General features: G+C 35.0%; 2 protein-coding genes across 2 annotated transcripts in view; one reads left to right on the top strand and one right to left on the bottom strand.

Moving 5' to 3' along the window:
* LOC136824374 (myosin-13-like) overlaps positions 1-18067 on the bottom strand; it is a 45736-nt gene that overhangs the window by 23460 nt on the left and 4209 nt on the right. The gene's annotated exons all lie outside the window — the stretch shown is intronic.
* Positions 1-18067, top strand: part of LOC136824373 (uncharacterized) — a 31154-nt gene that overhangs the window by 11687 nt on the left and 1400 nt on the right. Inside the window, exons 5-9 of the mRNA XM_067080524.1 lie at positions 1402-1512; positions 10702-11121; positions 13039-13557; positions 14666-15093; positions 17881-17965. Coding sequence (XP_066936625.1) covers positions 1402-1512; positions 10702-11121; positions 13039-13557; positions 14666-15093; positions 17881-17965 — 1563 coding nt within the window. The remainder of the gene's footprint in view (positions 1-1401; positions 1513-10701; positions 11122-13038; positions 13558-14665; positions 15094-17880; positions 17966-18067) is intronic.

Here is an 18067-nt window from a genome sequence, read left to right as displayed (position 1 = left end):
GATGGTGTGAATGGATATAAAATGGCACCAATCAGAAGATGGGAGGTCCCTAAGAGAGTGGTTTTAGAAGGATGGAACTAATTAATTATTCAGTTATTATTTTAATGTCTTAATGACAATTTTTGACAAAAATATTAACAGGATCATAAAATATGATGCAAGAACAGACAAAAAAACGAAAAATATTCAGCATACCGAATGTGATGATAACAATATGGCTGGATATAAAATAGACGATATCGGCTTAACGAAATTCTCCCCGAATGATTACCCATGATGCATTGCGCAAAAAATTCAGTAAGTCAATATTGTCCGTGAATTTTTTTGCGCAATGCATCATGGGTAATCATTCGGGGAGAATTCGGAAAGCCGATATCGTCTATTACACCCATCAGAAGCTCGTGAGTTCTCTGAGAAGTTAGTTTTAGAGCGATTTGTTTTATTATATGTAACCATCATATAACATTACAAACATTACAATATGTAATATACCTGTTATACGTATAATATGGTTTCAAATATTTTCTGGTCTGCGTTATACACGGCGCAAACTGCGAAAGATCGATAAAAGCACATGGTTAAATTTTGATGTTTGAAATGGTTTTATATGGATGAAATTGCTTGAGAATTATGTTTTTGATAATTCTTTGTGTTTTCCAAACATTTTCCTCTGCAATGACATTGTTTAGAGTTAACCTGTCATCACTGAACTGTGACCTGTGACCTGTGACCTGCGAGCTGTGACCTGTGACCTGAGTTTTACACTAACCGCGAAAAGGGTGTATAGTACAAATCTCAAAACTCTTAAACCTTAAACAAATCAATGTATTTTCATAATTTGGCTTGTATCATTTCGATAAATACAAGATTAATATGAAAAGATTATTATCGCACCGAATCAAATTTAATATTTTTACGAGTCTGTTTTTTTATTAAAAGATAGATTTCTTGGGAGAGTTCCAAATTCTCAAGACTTTCATGCTGACAGCAATCTTCCAATGAGCATTTCATTTGAGTTTTCAGACAATAATTCAATTACTATGAAAATCATTTATTTTCTCACGAAAGAGACTTTGAAAGGACAAGAAATACACCTTTTGACGTTTAGCTGCTTCGTATAAAAAGTCACCAAGATTTCGAGTGAACAAACCATCTCATTGGCTAAAAGCAAAAACATAAACAAAAAAATGTGCAAAGTAAGAGCACAGAAAGCACATTTTTCTCATACTTTGCACATTTTTTTGTTTATATTTTTGCTTTTTATAGCCAATGGGATGGTTTGTTTACTCGAAATTTTGGTGACTCTTTATACGAAGCAGCTGACCGGAAAAAGGTGTATTGCTAAAATTCCCGAAAATTCTTTAAAATTAGACGATTAATTTTTTCGTTTGTCATTTAAAGATGGTAGCCTGTCCGATTTCAAACTGGCGGCAAATAATTTGATCGAGACAATTCCAAGATGGCCGAAAGAATGGTTTGTCAAGGTTAAGATGATTGTCCATTCTATCGCAGGTTAGTTACACGTTTTTTTGGACTTTCACTTTTTCGAACTTCTATTATCGAAATCTTTCTATTGGATTTGTCTTTTATACTTTGTACGTCGGATGGAAATAGTTATTAAGGTGTGTGGCATTGACTTGATAGATGTGTACTAAGTTGTAGTTTTTACACTAGGCTCGGATCAATCATTTGATTTTTACCATTGGTTTTGCCGTATTATTCTTTTTCCTTTGGAAAGATTTTGCTAGTTTTTTGGGTTCAGCTGTCATGCATTTTCTTCATGAAAAGCGGAATTTTGACCTCATTAACAGATCTGTATTGCTTTTTCATATAATTCGAACTTATTTTCGGTCCCCGTCAATAGAAAACCCTCCTAATATATACTTTCTTTAACTGGAATCTCTCTGTAATTCTAACAAAGAATATGTATAAACTTCAAATGTCAACGGATTGGTTTAAGCCTTAAGCCGAACTATTGTAAGCGTCGAAGGACAAGGGGCGTCAAAAAAACTTTTGCGCTGGTTTCGTTGGCGGTATTTTCCCACAAATATTTCCCTTAAGAGGAGGGGGAACCAAATTACAAACTTTGGAAAAAATGCCTACTCAGTCTGGCTCTGGTCAACCCTGGTCACGTCTAAGAACTAATCAATTCGATTTAAAGGACATCATTCAACTCATCTACTTCTGGTCAAAATGGACACATTTTTTATAAGAACCAATTATTTTAGTTGAGGCTCAGTTGCTCTTATTTCTTGGCACTTTAAGCATCAAAAGGTTCTTATTCTGTTCTTTTAAAGGGCCTTTTCCTCAATTTCTACTACATTGACATTTAAATCGCTTCATATTCAGCAATTCTAGGGTCACCTTTGTTCTAGAACTGTTCTCATCCAGGGAAGATTTTGATCCTCATTCATTTTTTTTTTAAAGATTATAATTAACTCTCACGAACTTGAACTTCCTATAATTGGTCAGCCCCGATGACCCTTCAAATCCTTTTTTCCAGCCACCGCAACTTAAGAGTTTGGTTTTTTTATTCCGATTTCCCGATCTCGCTTTGATTTCGAAACTTTCTTCCGATCGGGTTAACTTTTTGGGTACTTTTAGCGTGCGTTGTTTTTACAGATCATAATGTGGTGTTTCAAGATGGCAGCTCAAGCGATAAGTCAGAATCAGATGTGATAAGTCAGTGTTGTACCAGGGGGGGGGTACATGTTTAGTGTAGTGACCCATGGCCGGTGGGGTGGTGGTTTTTCGAAGTTATTTCCATTTAGTACATGGTAGTAAAAAGGGTGGTCTCCTAAAAAAAATCCTAGAAAAAATTACTACCATGTACTAAATTGGGTGGTACCAAAGTAAACTTTAATTTTAAAGGATAGTACAATGTAGTATATTCAGCTAGATTTGATCAAACCAAATCGAAAAACTGCCAGTTGTATTATCGTACTGCACTGTACTGCGTGTGCCATAACTAAAACCTTTCTTTGTTCTTTCTTTCTTTCTTTGTTTATTTTTCTCTTTCTTTCTTTTTGTTATGTTTAGAAATTTCAATTTCGAATGTTTGAAATATTCGAATTTTGCAGGACTTACTTATTCAAAATGTAAAATAGTCATTAACTCAAGAAATGATTTTCAATAGGTTTACCGTATTACTTCGAATAAACGCCCCCTCGAATAAACGCCCCTTCGAATAAACGCCCCCTCGAATAAACGCCCCCTCGAATAAACGCCCCCTTGGAATGAACGCCCTCTCTAGTGGAGGTGCGTTTATTAGAAACTTGTGACTTTCAATACAGATTTTAGTCATTTCTTGTAATCAGAGCAGTTTTCGATGCAATTTTAATCCTTTAAAACCAAAGAAGTTCTGCACTAAAATCCTGATAAAGAACTAAAACAAAGAAAGGGCATAGTTGCTCTAAATATTAGACTTTAAACTAAAATAATTTAAAAAAAGGCCCCTTCTTTTTTAAACACCCCTCTTAAAATTGAAATTTTTTTCGGAGTAATACGGTAAGTAGGTTCAAGGAGCCAGCGAAAGCTTAAATTCTATCCCAAAACTTTAAGAAAAAATCATGGTTAGTATCAATGACTGTATTTGTTATTGCTTTTCAGTACTTTTTCAAAAGAACCAGAAAGAATGGATATTTGTATTAAAAATAAAGACAAAGTAAATGGTACAGGTGTGGTTAGTTTCCTGCAGCGTATTAAAAGGGTGTTGTAAAGATTCAAAATAGGTGATGGTAGCCACTACAGGGTATTAAAAGGGTGGTATGAGGATCGAAATGGGTGGTGCTAGCTACTACAGGTTACTAAAAGGGTGTTATAGGGATTTATTTGGGCGGTGATATCTACTACAAGGTACTAAAGGGTGGTATAAGGATTCGAATTGGTGGTAATAGCTACTACATGGTAGTAAAAGGGGTGGTCCCCTAAAAAAAATCCCGGAAAAAACTAGTACCATGTACTAAAAAAGGGTGGTGGTCCCAAATTTTTTAAAAATTACCGAAAATTAGGTTATTACCCCATGGGTTACTACACTGAACATGTACCCCCCCCCTGGTTGTACCAAAGTATTTCCAGTGTAAATCTGTTGCAAGTTTCAATTTCTGTCATTTATTTTTTTAACTCGGCAAATCAAACACATGATTTTCATCAAGGGGATTCTTTTTCTACATCTTTTGAAGCTTTAAAGCCGTTTGCTCAAGTTTTGGTTTATGTTGAATTTTCTGATACTTTTTATTGCTGCTTTTTAATAGTTTTTGCAATAAAAACATATTTTTCTTGTTTCCCTCTAGGGGAATTGATGGTGTTATAATGTTATTGGAATTTGATAAAGTTTACAAAAGTACAGCTACTGTCTAAATTTGATAAAGACTGGATGCAATCGTGCTTTTTTGGACGTGTTTGATAAGGCGAATCGCCAAAAATTGTTTGGTTCCCGTCATTTCTACTTTAAAAAGTGGGAGTCGTTCGGTCGGTCGGTCGAAAATATTTTTCTGTTAAGAAGCAGCTACATCTTGTACTGATCCGAATTTTAAAATTGAGAAACCGCGGATAAACTGGTTTTCGGTTTTCTCCATTAGCATGCGGCTCTCTACTTCGATTTGAAAACTTGTAAATACAGAGCGTGCAGAGGTCAACAGTGGAAATCCAGCAAAGCAGCGGAAAAGCTTTCCGACTCTCCAACTCAACCTGCTGACCGTAAATCAGGGTCAGTCAGATGACGGGAACCAAATGATGACATCACATCTCCTATTATTGGACTTGCAAAATTATGACAAATGGTCTTTGGAATTTGATCAATTATATACAGTTCTTGTTGAAATTGATCAAACTATTTTTCACACAGTTCCGGACGCAGATTGTGTTTTTCTAACCTTTTCTAACCTTTGCGCACGTTTTGACTGAATGATGGAATGGAATGAATGGCGATAACAGTTTATACATATCTCTTATCAGACTTGCAGAAAGTGGACTGCAGAAAGTTATGAAAAATGGTTTCTAGAATTTAATGAATTATACCGTCAAGTTACACAACATGCACACTCTCGTCACAACTTACACAGTCATAACAAACAGATTCATCTGGTCTTCATTTAACAGTGTTTTAAAGTTTAAAAAACACTGCCAGTGCTTGGCACAGAAGAGAGGACTCCCAGTTGAAATTAATTGCTACTCCGCTGCTCTGTTGAATTTATTTATTATGGTTGTGTGTTTATTCCGCCAAGGCGGTAAAGCGATCGCCCAAATTCATAGACCAATGAAAAGGGAGTTTAAAGCAAAACGGGGGAAAAATGAGCTTCCCTGCATAGTTATGAATTTTAAGTTTTGCTTTTGATTATCATTTGCGACCAGCAAGCATAGTATGAACCCCCCCCTTTTTTAAGGGGGGGGGGGATCCGAGTTTTCAAGGAAGGCTTTATAGGGGGGGATGGGCAATTTTCCAGTTAAAATGGGGGGTTTGAGCTTATAGGGGGGGATCAAATAAAAATGGGGGGGATAGTAACTTTTTGGTTAAAAAAAATTGTTTATTTGCTAGTGTTTTCAAGTTCATTGACTATTGGTACGAATTCACACTGAAAAATATATTTCATTCATCAAAATTCTTCCCCAATACTGGGAGTACAAATTATATGTTGGGGGCTCGGACCCCTTTAAATGGTGCGGGATCAAAAAATTTTAAAAATAGGGGGGATACCTTTGTAGGGGGGGATGAAATATTAATGGGGGGGTTCAGACCCCTCTGCACACTATGGCAAGGTCTTCAAGATGGTTGTGTGCATGTTGTGTAACTTGACGGTATTAAACTACAAAATTTATTTACGCAGACTGGACGTACCTCATTGGCCTTGGAGACAACTGACAAATGGTTTCTGTAATTTGACCAAGTCTACCGAAATACAGTTAGTGTAAAACGCAGGTCACAGGTCACAGGTCACAGTTCACAGGTCAGTGATGACAGGTTGACTCTAATCAATGTCATTGCAGAGGAAAATGTTTGGAAAACACAAAGAATTATCAAAAACATAATTCTCAAGCAATTTCATCCATATAAAACCATTTCAAACATCAAAATTTAACCATGTGCTTTTATCGATCTTTCGCAGTTTGCGCCGTGTATAACGCAGACCAGAAAATATTTGAAACCATATTATACGTATAACAGGTATATTACATATTGTAATGTTTGTAATGTTATATGATGGTTACAGCACCTGACCCCGAGAATGTAGTAAACCCCGAGAATGTAGGTTTCTCATTTCCTAGCATGGTAGCCCTAACGATAGTTCAACTTCATAAAAAGTTGCTTCAGAGCATACTGTTACATATTACTGATTATTTCTAGACATAAAATTTTAACTTGAATTAATTTTTTCTAACGAAAATCTGAATCGAAGTTGATTGGATACTACTCGAATTGAGACATTTTTTGAATAAATCCTTTCTAAATCGAAATCTATTGGAATTAAGTTATGATGATAGGGTATTTTCTTATTCCTAATGAGCTAAGGAAATGTGAAAAATAGTCCATTTCAATATTTATTGTTCTAAGTTAGATATTTTAACGGAAATATTTGACCTACCTTTTGGGGTTAGTTGACCTACAATTTGGGAGCCTTCATAACCCGACATAAAAAGTCTGTCAAATTATATAAAACTTTTTTGTTTTACTTTCATAACATGAAAGTATTACCTGAGAGATGATTAATGTTGGTATTTTAAGCTTTCACGACGTGTCCCAGACCCGCTGGGACCCCAGCCCATTCAGAAAAGTTTGGAGCAATAGAATTTCTATCCCCATTGGGAATTTAGTAGAAATTTTTTGACCCGACGTGGGAAAAGTTCCAACGGGGCTGTGAGGCAGGGGTGTTGTTACATTATTCACATATCTTAACACAAAATCTTCAACCTACAAAAGAAAAGTGGTGACGTTTCTCAAAAACAACAATCTTTCTTTGCTCCACATCCATAAAAATCTAACGGATAAACTTGATGAAGTTGGTAGAGAGTTTGTGTCGACTCGAGTGAATCGCTTTAATTACTTTGGACAATTTTAATCTTGATTACTGTATGCTTACTGCCTGTTAAAAGCATACTTTAAATCTAATTTTACTTACGAATTTTGAACATGTAAAAGTCCCGCTTTATTTACTTATAGGTTTCATTTTGTTATTATATAGTAGTATATTCTTTGGCGATTATCAGTATAAAAAGACACCTAAATTCTTTGATTTTTTCATTCCAATAACTTCATAAAAATTAAATTTAGGCCGATTCTAAGCTAATGTAGAGTACCATAATTTCAAAAAATTTTCTGGCCCGTCCGCCCCAACCATGGTGGGGCCTCCTTAGTCACTATATCATTTAGCCCCCTCACTTTTAAAACCGATTCGCCGGCCCTGACTTAGAGAACAAAAATTTCCGATGAATACTGAAATTTCGCTCTCAGCAACCGAATCTTTTCACCTACATTCTGGGGGTTAAAAAGCGAAAAAATCCAATTTTCAGAATAACAAAAGCTCTTTAGTATATTGTTTTGCATAAAATATTTCTAAAATTTCCTGTTATAATTAATTCAATCGAAAAAATATCAACATTTTACTATTACTAGATTTAAAGCCATTAAACCAAACCTACATTCTGGGGGTTATAACGAAAATGGGAGTCAACTTCAAGGACCAAAAAAATTAGCCTATCTATCAAAAGTAATGAAACAAACCCCTGGGAAAGGATTTTGGGAGTTCAAAATTTCGTTTAAAACATTCAATATTTTTTTAAATGCAAATCTACATCTCTCAGGTCTGATTCAAATTTCACCTACATTCTCGGGGTCAGGTGCTGTACATATTATAATAAAACATATCGCTCTAAAACTACCTTCTCAGAGAACTCACGAGCTTATGATTGGTGTAATTTTATATCCAGCCATATTGTTATCATCACATTCGGTATGCTAAATATTTTTGGTGTTTTTCTCTTGTAAGACATGATATTTCGTGATTCTGTCAATATTTTTGTCAAAAATTGTCATTAAGTCATTAAAATAACAATTGAATGATTAATTAGTTTCATCCTTCTAAAACCACTTTCTTAGGGACCTCACAAGCTTCTGATTGGTGCCGTTTTATATCCATTCACACTATCATCATCACATTCTGTATTATAAATATTTTTCGTGTTTTTGTCTTTTCTTGCATCAGATTTTATGACTCTGTTAATATTTTTGTCAAAAATTTTCATTAAGACATTAAAATAATAACTGAATAATTAATTAGTTCCATCCTTCTAAAACCACTCTCTTAGGGACCTTGCAAGCATGGAGGTATAAAGAAACAGGAGAAGTATGCTATTGTAACCATGCTCGCCCTACGATTAAAAATATTACGAGGTATGCATGCTCATAATCTCATATATCGTGCATTTTTAATGAGCTCTTTTGTTGATAGGAAAAATCTTATTGGCTAACTTAAGTGTTGGAAATAAAATGGGACGAGATTCATTGTTTCTGACATTGGTGCAACGGATTAGAATAGGTGGATTAACTTCTCTCGTTGCTCCCAAGAGAGTTCCATTGTCTTCTCATTGTTACAAGAAAAATCTGTAAATGACTCTGCGCACTCCTCGTTTAGTTTTTTCATTGTTTTTATAAGAACAATTTTCCAATTTATACAGTTTCGAAAACGAATTTGTCCTATGATTCGATCAATTTTGATGATTTTGCAAATATTTTAAATCCTGCACTTAAGTTTTAGCATCAACAAACGCTAGACCAGTTTTAATGTAAATTTTTAATCTTTTGTCAATGGCAATCTTCAGATAAGTGAAAATTAACGTATGGTCTATAACTAAGAAACTATCGATGGGTCACGAATGGGTTGCATACTGGTGAAAGAAGACTGTATTTAGAATTAGGGAAATAAATTTCAAATTATTTGGCTAATTTCTGCATTGGATAGAAAGGGCTAAAAAAGTGCATTTTCTTATTTAAAATGTACCACGTGATACGTAATGACCAATGAAAATGTTGAAAGTAATGATTTTTTACAACTTTTTTACAACTTATCAAGTTTTAATTGCTAGCAAACTTGTAAAAAAGTTTGATAACCTAACGAGGAGTGTTTTCTATGAGTTCTTAATCCACCTATTCTAATCCGTTGATTGGTGTAAGAAAATATTTGGATTAAAAAAGGGCCTGTAAACTTTGCAATCCTTCATCAAATGACAAGATTTTTCGATCAACATTTTCTTCAAGGTGAACTCTATTGCTTAATACTTACCTCCAAAATTCTCCAGCGACTTTTTGTCTACAAATTGGGTCTGAAATTGTGTGTGCTTATAAAGAACTTTTCATTTTCTGGCTTGAGAAAATATCTTTTCAAAACAAAATTTAATGGATGACAAAATTGAACGCAAACTTATTTCGTGGAGCTAAATTTTATTTTATTCTCGTATATTAGACGGCTGGAAATCTTCGATGCTGATAGTAAGAATGTTCACAGCAAACTTGAGTTCTACTAAAAAGTCCTATTTCATCGGGCGAGCCTAGAATTTCTTTTGATTTACTACATAAAAGAAATCAAAAGACTTTAACGACCAATTACCAACAAATTCATCTCCTGTCTTTCTTTATACCTCTATGTTGCAAGCTTCTCATTGGTGCCATTTTTTATCCATTCACACCATCCACATCACATTTTGTATAATAAATATTTTTCGTGCTTTTGTCTTGTTAGGCATCATATTTTATGATTTTGTCATTATTTTTGTAAGTAAGTGTCACTAGGTTAAATTGTCATTTTATAATATCTAAATAACATGTATTACTTTTTTGTAATTTAATGCGTTATGTATTGATGTTATGTTATGTATATGTTATGATCTTATTATCTTTTTTCCGGTCTGCACTTTGTTGACCTGTGACCTGGGACCTGTAACCTGTAACCTGTGACCTGTGACCTGCATTTTACACTAACCGACCAAAATACAGTTACTGTTGAAATGTTATAAATATGAACTACGTTTTGCAAAGTTTTGATGCAAATTGTGTTTTTCTGGAGTTTGCGCTTTGTGACTTAAAGTTTGTAGCTTGTTAGTTTAAAGTGTTATTGGAGTTTTATCAAGTAAAACAAAAGGTGCAGTTTCGATGTATATTTGATATCTTTATTTTGGTTCTGACGTTTTGGCAATTTTCTTATTTATTATTATCATAACTGACTGGAATGAAATTAACAAAAAGTTTAATTACACTATGCTTCTCTTTTATTTTATAGTAAGGAACTATAGCTTAATTGTTTGATGTCATAGAAACAGTGCTACAATGCTAAAAAGAAGTATACTTTGAGCTTCTGGTGGTGGGGGGGTATAGGAGGAGCTCTCAGGCTTGTTTTAAATAATTTTAAACCAAGTTATCAAATGTTTCGTACATTATTTTGTACATTATTCAACATTTTTAGTCTACTCTGTTCGAGACATCTTTTACATCTGTTAACCCACTTATTAAAGCTATCTAGCTAAGCTCTATTGGCTGACCTTCCAGCCTCGGCTGGTTAATTCGAAATTATTTTCAGTTCCCGTCAAGGGGAAACCTTCATTAATTACTTTATATTATTCGAATCTTTCTCAAATTCGAATAAATTAAACTCTCCCGTTCGAGTTATAATTAGCGAGAGTTAACTGTAAATGTGTTTTCGAATCATTGTCTAGATCCGCAGGCACCGGAATGGTACAATATCATCCACTTTACGAACGGAGTCGACTGTTGCGATTATGGAACCCGACATCCTGCTTTCTTCATCAATTCAATCCATAAAAAGTTTCACTTTAGATGCTTGTACGTGGACAGTAACGGCGTAACCAAGAAGACGTCGTTTGTCAGTGATGTGATTGAACTCGGACATGAGTATACAATACACATGCAAACAGAATCTGCTGAAATTAACGGCAACCTTATTCATAAAATATGGCTTAGTATTAATGACGTCATCATAAATGTCGAATACAATTATGACGCTAGAGATTTTGATGATGTCAAAGTTTATGCAAGTAACTTATGGTATGCGAGTGGTGACGTTACAATAAAAGAGATGGACTATGGACCCATTGAGCACTCTGACAAACTTCAAGGTAATAGAATCTGTTCTATTTTGCCTTTTTTTGAGCAATTTTCATGAATGCTACTGTAGGGGTTATTTTGGCAAACAAGTGTATTGTAGATTTTATTTTCATAATTCATTTCAAATGAAATGTTCAATGGCCCTTCCAGAAAAAAATTGAATATGAGGGTAGAGGATATAACATTTTTTGGAGATTCACCCCCCGGGCATTGTGAATTTTGACCCCCGGACAACAGATCTCACCCCCAGACAAGCATCAGTTTACCCCCCGGACATTCAAAATCACCCCTAAATAGAGTAAGTTGCCCCCAAAACAAGGCAAATTTTGCAGATTTTTTCACTACCGCCCCCGGACAAAATATCCAATATATCCTTCACCCCCCCCCCCCATGTACAAACATTTTCTGGAAGAGCCCAATGTACTGAATTGATGTCTGTCCAGATATAATTGGCAGTGGAAACAAGAATGCCTGTAACTTTTGACAGTCAAATATAATTACGGAAATTTTTTTTGCTTGTTTTAGAGAATCAAGAGCGCTATATTTCAATGTATTTTTTGTTGAAAAATTCGCGATTTTTAGCGGTTAAATTTGCGATTGCAAAAATTGAGCTTTTTTTCTACTTATGCTATAACGTTCATTTTTACACCAGTGGTAGTTCAACCTTAGGTTAAGAAGTTTGTTAAATTTCAAGGCAAACTGAAAAGTCCTTCGGAAGATATGGGACCCGAAATACCCCTTGGTAGCACTTTTCTGTGAAATATCAAATCTCCAACTTATTACTAAAAACGGGGGTTATGTTATCTTTTTTAACAGTGCAATTAAAAGTTGGAAAATGTTAAGTGTTGATGCATTGGTATTATTGGTATCATTGATTATTTCGAAACGAAGTCACATTATAATTGTTTTTATTGAAAAGATAAGCATGAACTTATATTGCCTTTTTTATTTTTAAGTCATTAAAGAACTTTGCTAATTCCCAAAACACTACACACAGTTTGGCTATGAGGTCATTAAAGAGATCGTAAAATGTGTTATGATCAAAAAACTGTTTTATCAATCATATCACTACCCCCGTTTTTAGTAATAAGTTGGAGATTTGATATTTCACAGAAAAGTGCTACCAAGGGGTATTTCGGGTCCCATATCTTCCGAAGGACTTTTCAGTTTGCCTTGAAATTTAACAAACTTCTTAACCTAAGGTTGAACTACCACTGGGGTAAAAATGAACGTTATAGCATAAGTAGAAAAAAAGCTCAATTTTTGCAATCGCAAATTTAACCGCTAAAAATCGCGAATTTTTCAACCAAAAATACATTGAAATTAATTTTCTAAAACAAGCAAAAAAAATTTTCATAATTACATTTGACTATCAAAAGTTACAGGCATTCTTGTTTCCACTGCCAATTATATCTGGACAGACTTTAACTGAAAATTGCGTCAGCATGTAACACTGTGTAAAAATTGTAAGTTATTTCTTTATATCTCTATATTCTTACTGTTACCTTAACCCTTTAAGTTCCAATGTCGTATATACCAGACATTTGAGTTAGAAATCGTCATTTTTGGTCTAACTCGTAGGAATTGGATTAGGCTTCATGGTCAAGCAAAAAAAATAAAAACTGAGTCTTTTCAGCGAGATTTTAAGCTAAAAAGTCAAAAAAAAATGCAAAAATTTGACAAAAATTTGTTTTTTAAGATTTTGACCGTTTTTGACCATTTTTTGGTCAACGAGTGATCCAAGAACCTCCAAATTTGGCCCTGATTTACTTGATTCTGTTCTCCAGCGAATAAATTTGAAGTTTTACCACTGAACACCTTTCTATCATTCAGGCAGGTTCGCACAGCGGGCCTAAAAGTATAAAGGATTTAAAAAATATGAAGAGAATTATGCAACCAATTCTAGTTGTTGACATTTTAACTATTAGGTCCGAGGAGCTACAAGATTCAAACAAATTTTCTGGTCGACAACATACCAACTTGGCCAAAAGAATGGTTTGTCAAATTCAAAGTAATCTTACACAACAATATCGGTACGGTGACTCATTACAATATCATGCAGTTCACACAAGGAGCTAGTGCTGGCATATACGGGTCAAGAATCGCATCAGTATGGTTCCGACGACCTTCAAGCACATTTGACTTCGGTATTGATACATACGATAAGGCTTTAGCGTATGTATCTTACTATAATCCTATTCAACCTTATGAAGTGAGCAAAGAATACGACATCACCATTCAGACAGAATCTGCAGATATGGATGGTGCTCAGATCCATCGAACATGGATAAGCGTTGATAATATCACCATTGGAGTAGTGTATAACTATAATGCTCAAGTCCTGGATGATCTCAAAGTGTATTGCGGAGGACCGTGGCATCCATCTTATGATTCAACCATCAAAGAATTGCATTATGGTCCTTTGAGTAGCATAAATTCAACACCAGGTAAACCCTCTTTTGACGTTAATGCCTTCATTCAATCTTTTCTAAGTAAAGATTTTAACTGCCAACTTTGCGCCCACTTTTCGCCATCTCAAAAATTAGAATAGGCAGCGCAGAAAGTCGACCTTCTAAACTAGAGCTAAGTAATAGTTACCAGACAGTTGCGAGTACTTTAATGGGATAAACTTTCACGGGGATTAAATTTCGCGGAATTCGCGAAAATCCGCGAAATTAAGTCTCAATGGAAATTTGGAAGGGCCTCATCTGCGAAATATTTCTAAACAAAACTCAAAATATGTCAAATAAATACTATTTGAATGGTTACTTGCATCAAAGAAGAGCAAATAATGTGTATTTCAACAACCAACATGCATGATTTGACAGTAAAAGTATATATATTGCCACCCAATAGTGGCACCCGCGAAATTAAGTCCCCGCGAAATTTAATCCCCGCGAAAGTAATTTAAGTAATAGTTACCAGACAGTTGCGAGTACTTTAATGGGATAAACTTTCACGGGGATTAAATTTCGCGGAATTCGCGAAAATCCGCGAAATTAAGTCTCAATGGAAATTTGGAAGGGCCTCATCTGCGAAATATTTCTAAACAAAACTCAAAATATGTCAAATAAATACTATTTGAATGGTTACTTGCATCAAAGAAGAGCAAATAATGTGTATTTCAACAACCAACATGCATGATTTGACAGTAAAAGTATATATATTGCCACCCAATAGTGGCACCCGCGAAATTAAGTCCCCGCGAAATTTAATCCCCGCGAAAGTTCCCATTAAAGTACAATACAAGAAATATTTTACGCGTTCCGAGATTTTTTTGCATATCTAACATTTTCCGAGCTTTAAGGCGGAGAAAACACGCAAAACAATCCGAGCGAGTTAAACATCTCTGTATTGTACACGAGCTTGTGTCTGATGTCTGATAACTGGTTTATCGGTGACCCAAAACATGCACTTTTTGTGTTGGATCAAGGCACATGGCACTTTTGTAGCAAAGTGACGTTAGATTGCTACTACTGCTACAATGCAACAACATCTTTTTAACCTTTATAATAAAGGTCTGTGGTTTTAATGTAATACAATCTCTTTTTACAGCTCCAACAAATTATAAAATTCACCGAGCCTTGTTGATTGACAATATACCAACATGGCCTAAAGAATGGTTCATCAAATTCAAATTTATTTTACATTCGGATGTATCTGATGGTAATTGGTACAATATAATCCACTTCACTACTGGTCAAGACTTTGGCGCATACGGTACTCGTATACCTACACTATGGCTATATAAACCTTCCAAAATACTCCATATGCTTGTGGATGTTAAAGACAAACTTGGCAACCATATAGAACATAAATCCAACTATGACAACTATGAAGTAAACAGGGAATATCAAATTCATTTCCAAACAGAATCGACCACATTCAACGGGGAGAGTATTCACAAAACTTGGGCCAGTGTAGACGGGGTTGTAATTGGTTCAATGATGACTTATCAAGCACAAGAACTCAATAATGTTAAGGTATACAATTGGGCTTTTCCAGAAGTAGTCCCCCTGTTGAGGATATCGGATATCCAGGGGGTCAACGATTTTTGTTCAAAACTGGATATCCACAAGGGAGCGGATATCCAGGGGTAAAGTGTCTTTTCAAGTAAAAAATACGATATCCAGGGGTAAGCGTCTTTATAAGAGAGAATGTCCAGGGGGTTGAGAATATCTTTAAGAGTGGATACCCAGGGGGCCTTTACTAATAAAGTAGGATATCCAGGGGGTTCGATACTTCGAAAAATCAATATCCTCAACAGTGGGGGTAAATTCTTTTTCTGGAAAAGCCCATTAACGCTCTCTTTTATTCGACATTCTACAGTTGACCCTCCTCGCTCATTCGAACTTCTATTATTCGAATCTTTCTATAATTCGAACTAATTCTCAGCTGCCGCCATGGAGAAAACCTTGTAAAATACTTTTTATAATTCGAATATTTTTGTATTTGTAAAATACACGGGTTGCAAAATTAAAGACTGAAGTCAAATCACGCATTCACTCGAAATCTTTATGCGTTTGTTACATGACATTCATTTCTGGTTGGTTGGAATTTATCAACACTAATAAAGTTTAAGTTGTAAAACAAGTAACATGGGAATGAAATCACGGTAATCACATGTTTTGACTGCACTGCTATAATTTTGCAACCCGTGTATTCGAACAAATTGGAATTCCCGTTCGAGTTCGAAGTAGCGAGAGTCAACTGTAATATTCGATACCCTCCCTTATTCGATACTATTGAAAGTCTACGTCAACAAGAAACTCTCCTAAACGATACACTCCCTTGTTCGATGAAAATCCAATTCCCCTTATCAATCGAATTAGAGAGCGTAAACTGTACTCTGTTTCTAAACATTTAATTTCCACTGGAAAACTTGTCAAAATTTCGTCCCCGGTGGGAAAAGTACCCTACAATTTCAGCCCCACTGGGAAATAGACTTTCATTTCATACCCAATCGAAATTCAAATGTAAACAAGTGATACTTTTATGGACCTACCTGGTTATCAAAACTAATCAATGAACATTGAAACAATGAAACACATAAGACAATGACTGGACAAAATAAAAAATATATAATGAAAGCATGTCTATTGGGAGAAATTATCAACCCTATTGAAAAAGCTAAAAAAAATTATTAAACGCTTTTCTTTATAAAAACAATCCATTATCAGAAAAATGCACAGCTTCTCAAACCATCGCGCTCTACCGTGATATTTTCTTCTTTGAGAAAAAAAAATAATAAAAATAATAATTTGCCTAAGAACATTGATCTATGCCTGTAAATAGTGATTCTTATAGATAAAGATTCGTTTTTCAGCCAAAAAAATAATAAGTGTTTCTAGAAAACTCAAACCATTGCCCTCCACCATGACATTTTCATCTTAAAAAAACTAATAAAAATAATAATATGACTACAAGAACATTGATCTATGCTTATAAGTAGCGATTCTTATAGATTCGTTTTTTGAACCGAAAAAAAATTGTGAAAATCTGCTTCAGCCATCTTTTACCAATGATGTTAGCCTACTTTCATGCAAAAAATTGACCATCCAATTTTTCACAAAGTCTTGAAAACCCTTTTTTTAGCCGTTTTTTGGCTGAAATTAGCCCCAAAAAATTTTTTTTTCGAAAATCGGGCTCTGTCACATTTTGGCCACCACCATTTTGCACCTTTGTACCAAAAATCAAAAGATTCCTATGATTCAATCCTGAGAAAAGTTGGTAACAGACGAACGGAAGGACACAGGTTAATTTATAGGACCTCCATCCCACCGGGGTAGGTCCAAAAATTGAAACTCTAAAACCATCCCCACTAGAACAATAGAATTTCCATCCCCTTTGAGATTTCGATAGACATTTTTATCCCCGCTGTAGGAAAAAGTTTGACAGGGGCTATGAGACATGGGTGTTTTAAAGATAAGAAAGATAAAAAATTACTGAAACAGGTTGCGGAAAAGGATTTTTCCTCCCTAAATGCAAAGCAAAGAAATTAAGGGGATTGTCGATATTAGATGGCAGTTCAAGATTAGATTAAAATTCGTTGCGCTCACAGATATCTTATATAAAACACTAGATAGAGCTTTTCCTACCCTATTTGAAGCAAAATAATTCGCCATTTTGGATGAAGTGACAGTAGTGTTGACAGGGGTGAAGAACGATATGCGTAGGAGAGCAGATTTCTACGACAAAGCACTTACCTATTCGTGGTATAAAAACATAATTACTGTGTCGTTTAAATCTGCTCTTCTAAGCAAATGTTCCTTCACCCCTGGCTACGCTACTGAGTGACGTCACAATTAAGCTTGCGAGATCCTTGAAACTTTGATGTCATTACAGTGTCCAAAAAGTTTCAACGGTGAAAGCCAAGGTTTCTACTGTGACCTACTTTCAGCAAAGATGGTGCATTATTTTGCTTCACCTGCCGTTGATTGGGAAATAAATTTAAGAGCAACTCTATCTAGTGTTTTATATTAAAGGTTTTGTTTTGATTGAAAGGTCTGATGATGCTGAACATTCGATTGTAAATTTGCTCGAAATTAAATTTGCTATTTTTTTGTTTACGAAAGCAATAGAATGTGAGGTCACATCTTGAAACAACTTTCGACCTTTCACTTATTTGCAGGATATCGTTGCGTAGAAAAGCAGCTTTAATTTATCTGAATCAGCATGAAGACACTGCCTAAAATAAGCTCCTTTTATTCCCGTAGAAAACCTTTAAATATATGTGGCTACACTCTTCGCTACACTTTCCATTTACTTAGGTTCATTGTAGCGATCCGTGGCACTATGGCGTCGATGCGACGATAAATGAATTGGAGTATGGGCCATTATTGGGTATTCAGCAAGGTAAAAAGACTGATATGACAATTCTTTAAACCTTTTCCCCTCCTTAGTACTAAAGAAGGTCTCGGTATCAATTTCTCAATATTTTTACAATACTCTCTCTAA

The sequence above is a fragment of the Clytia hemisphaerica genome, unplaced genomic scaffold, assembly GCF_902728285.1.
Source record: "Clytia hemisphaerica strain Z4C2 unplaced genomic scaffold, Clytia hemisphaerica genome assembly, whole genome shotgun sequence".
Lineage (NCBI taxonomy): Eukaryota > Metazoa > Cnidaria > Hydrozoa > Leptothecata > Clytiidae > Clytia > Clytia hemisphaerica.
Note: the sequence above shows the minus strand (reverse complement) of the source record. Positions and strands in the feature narration are given on the sequence as shown.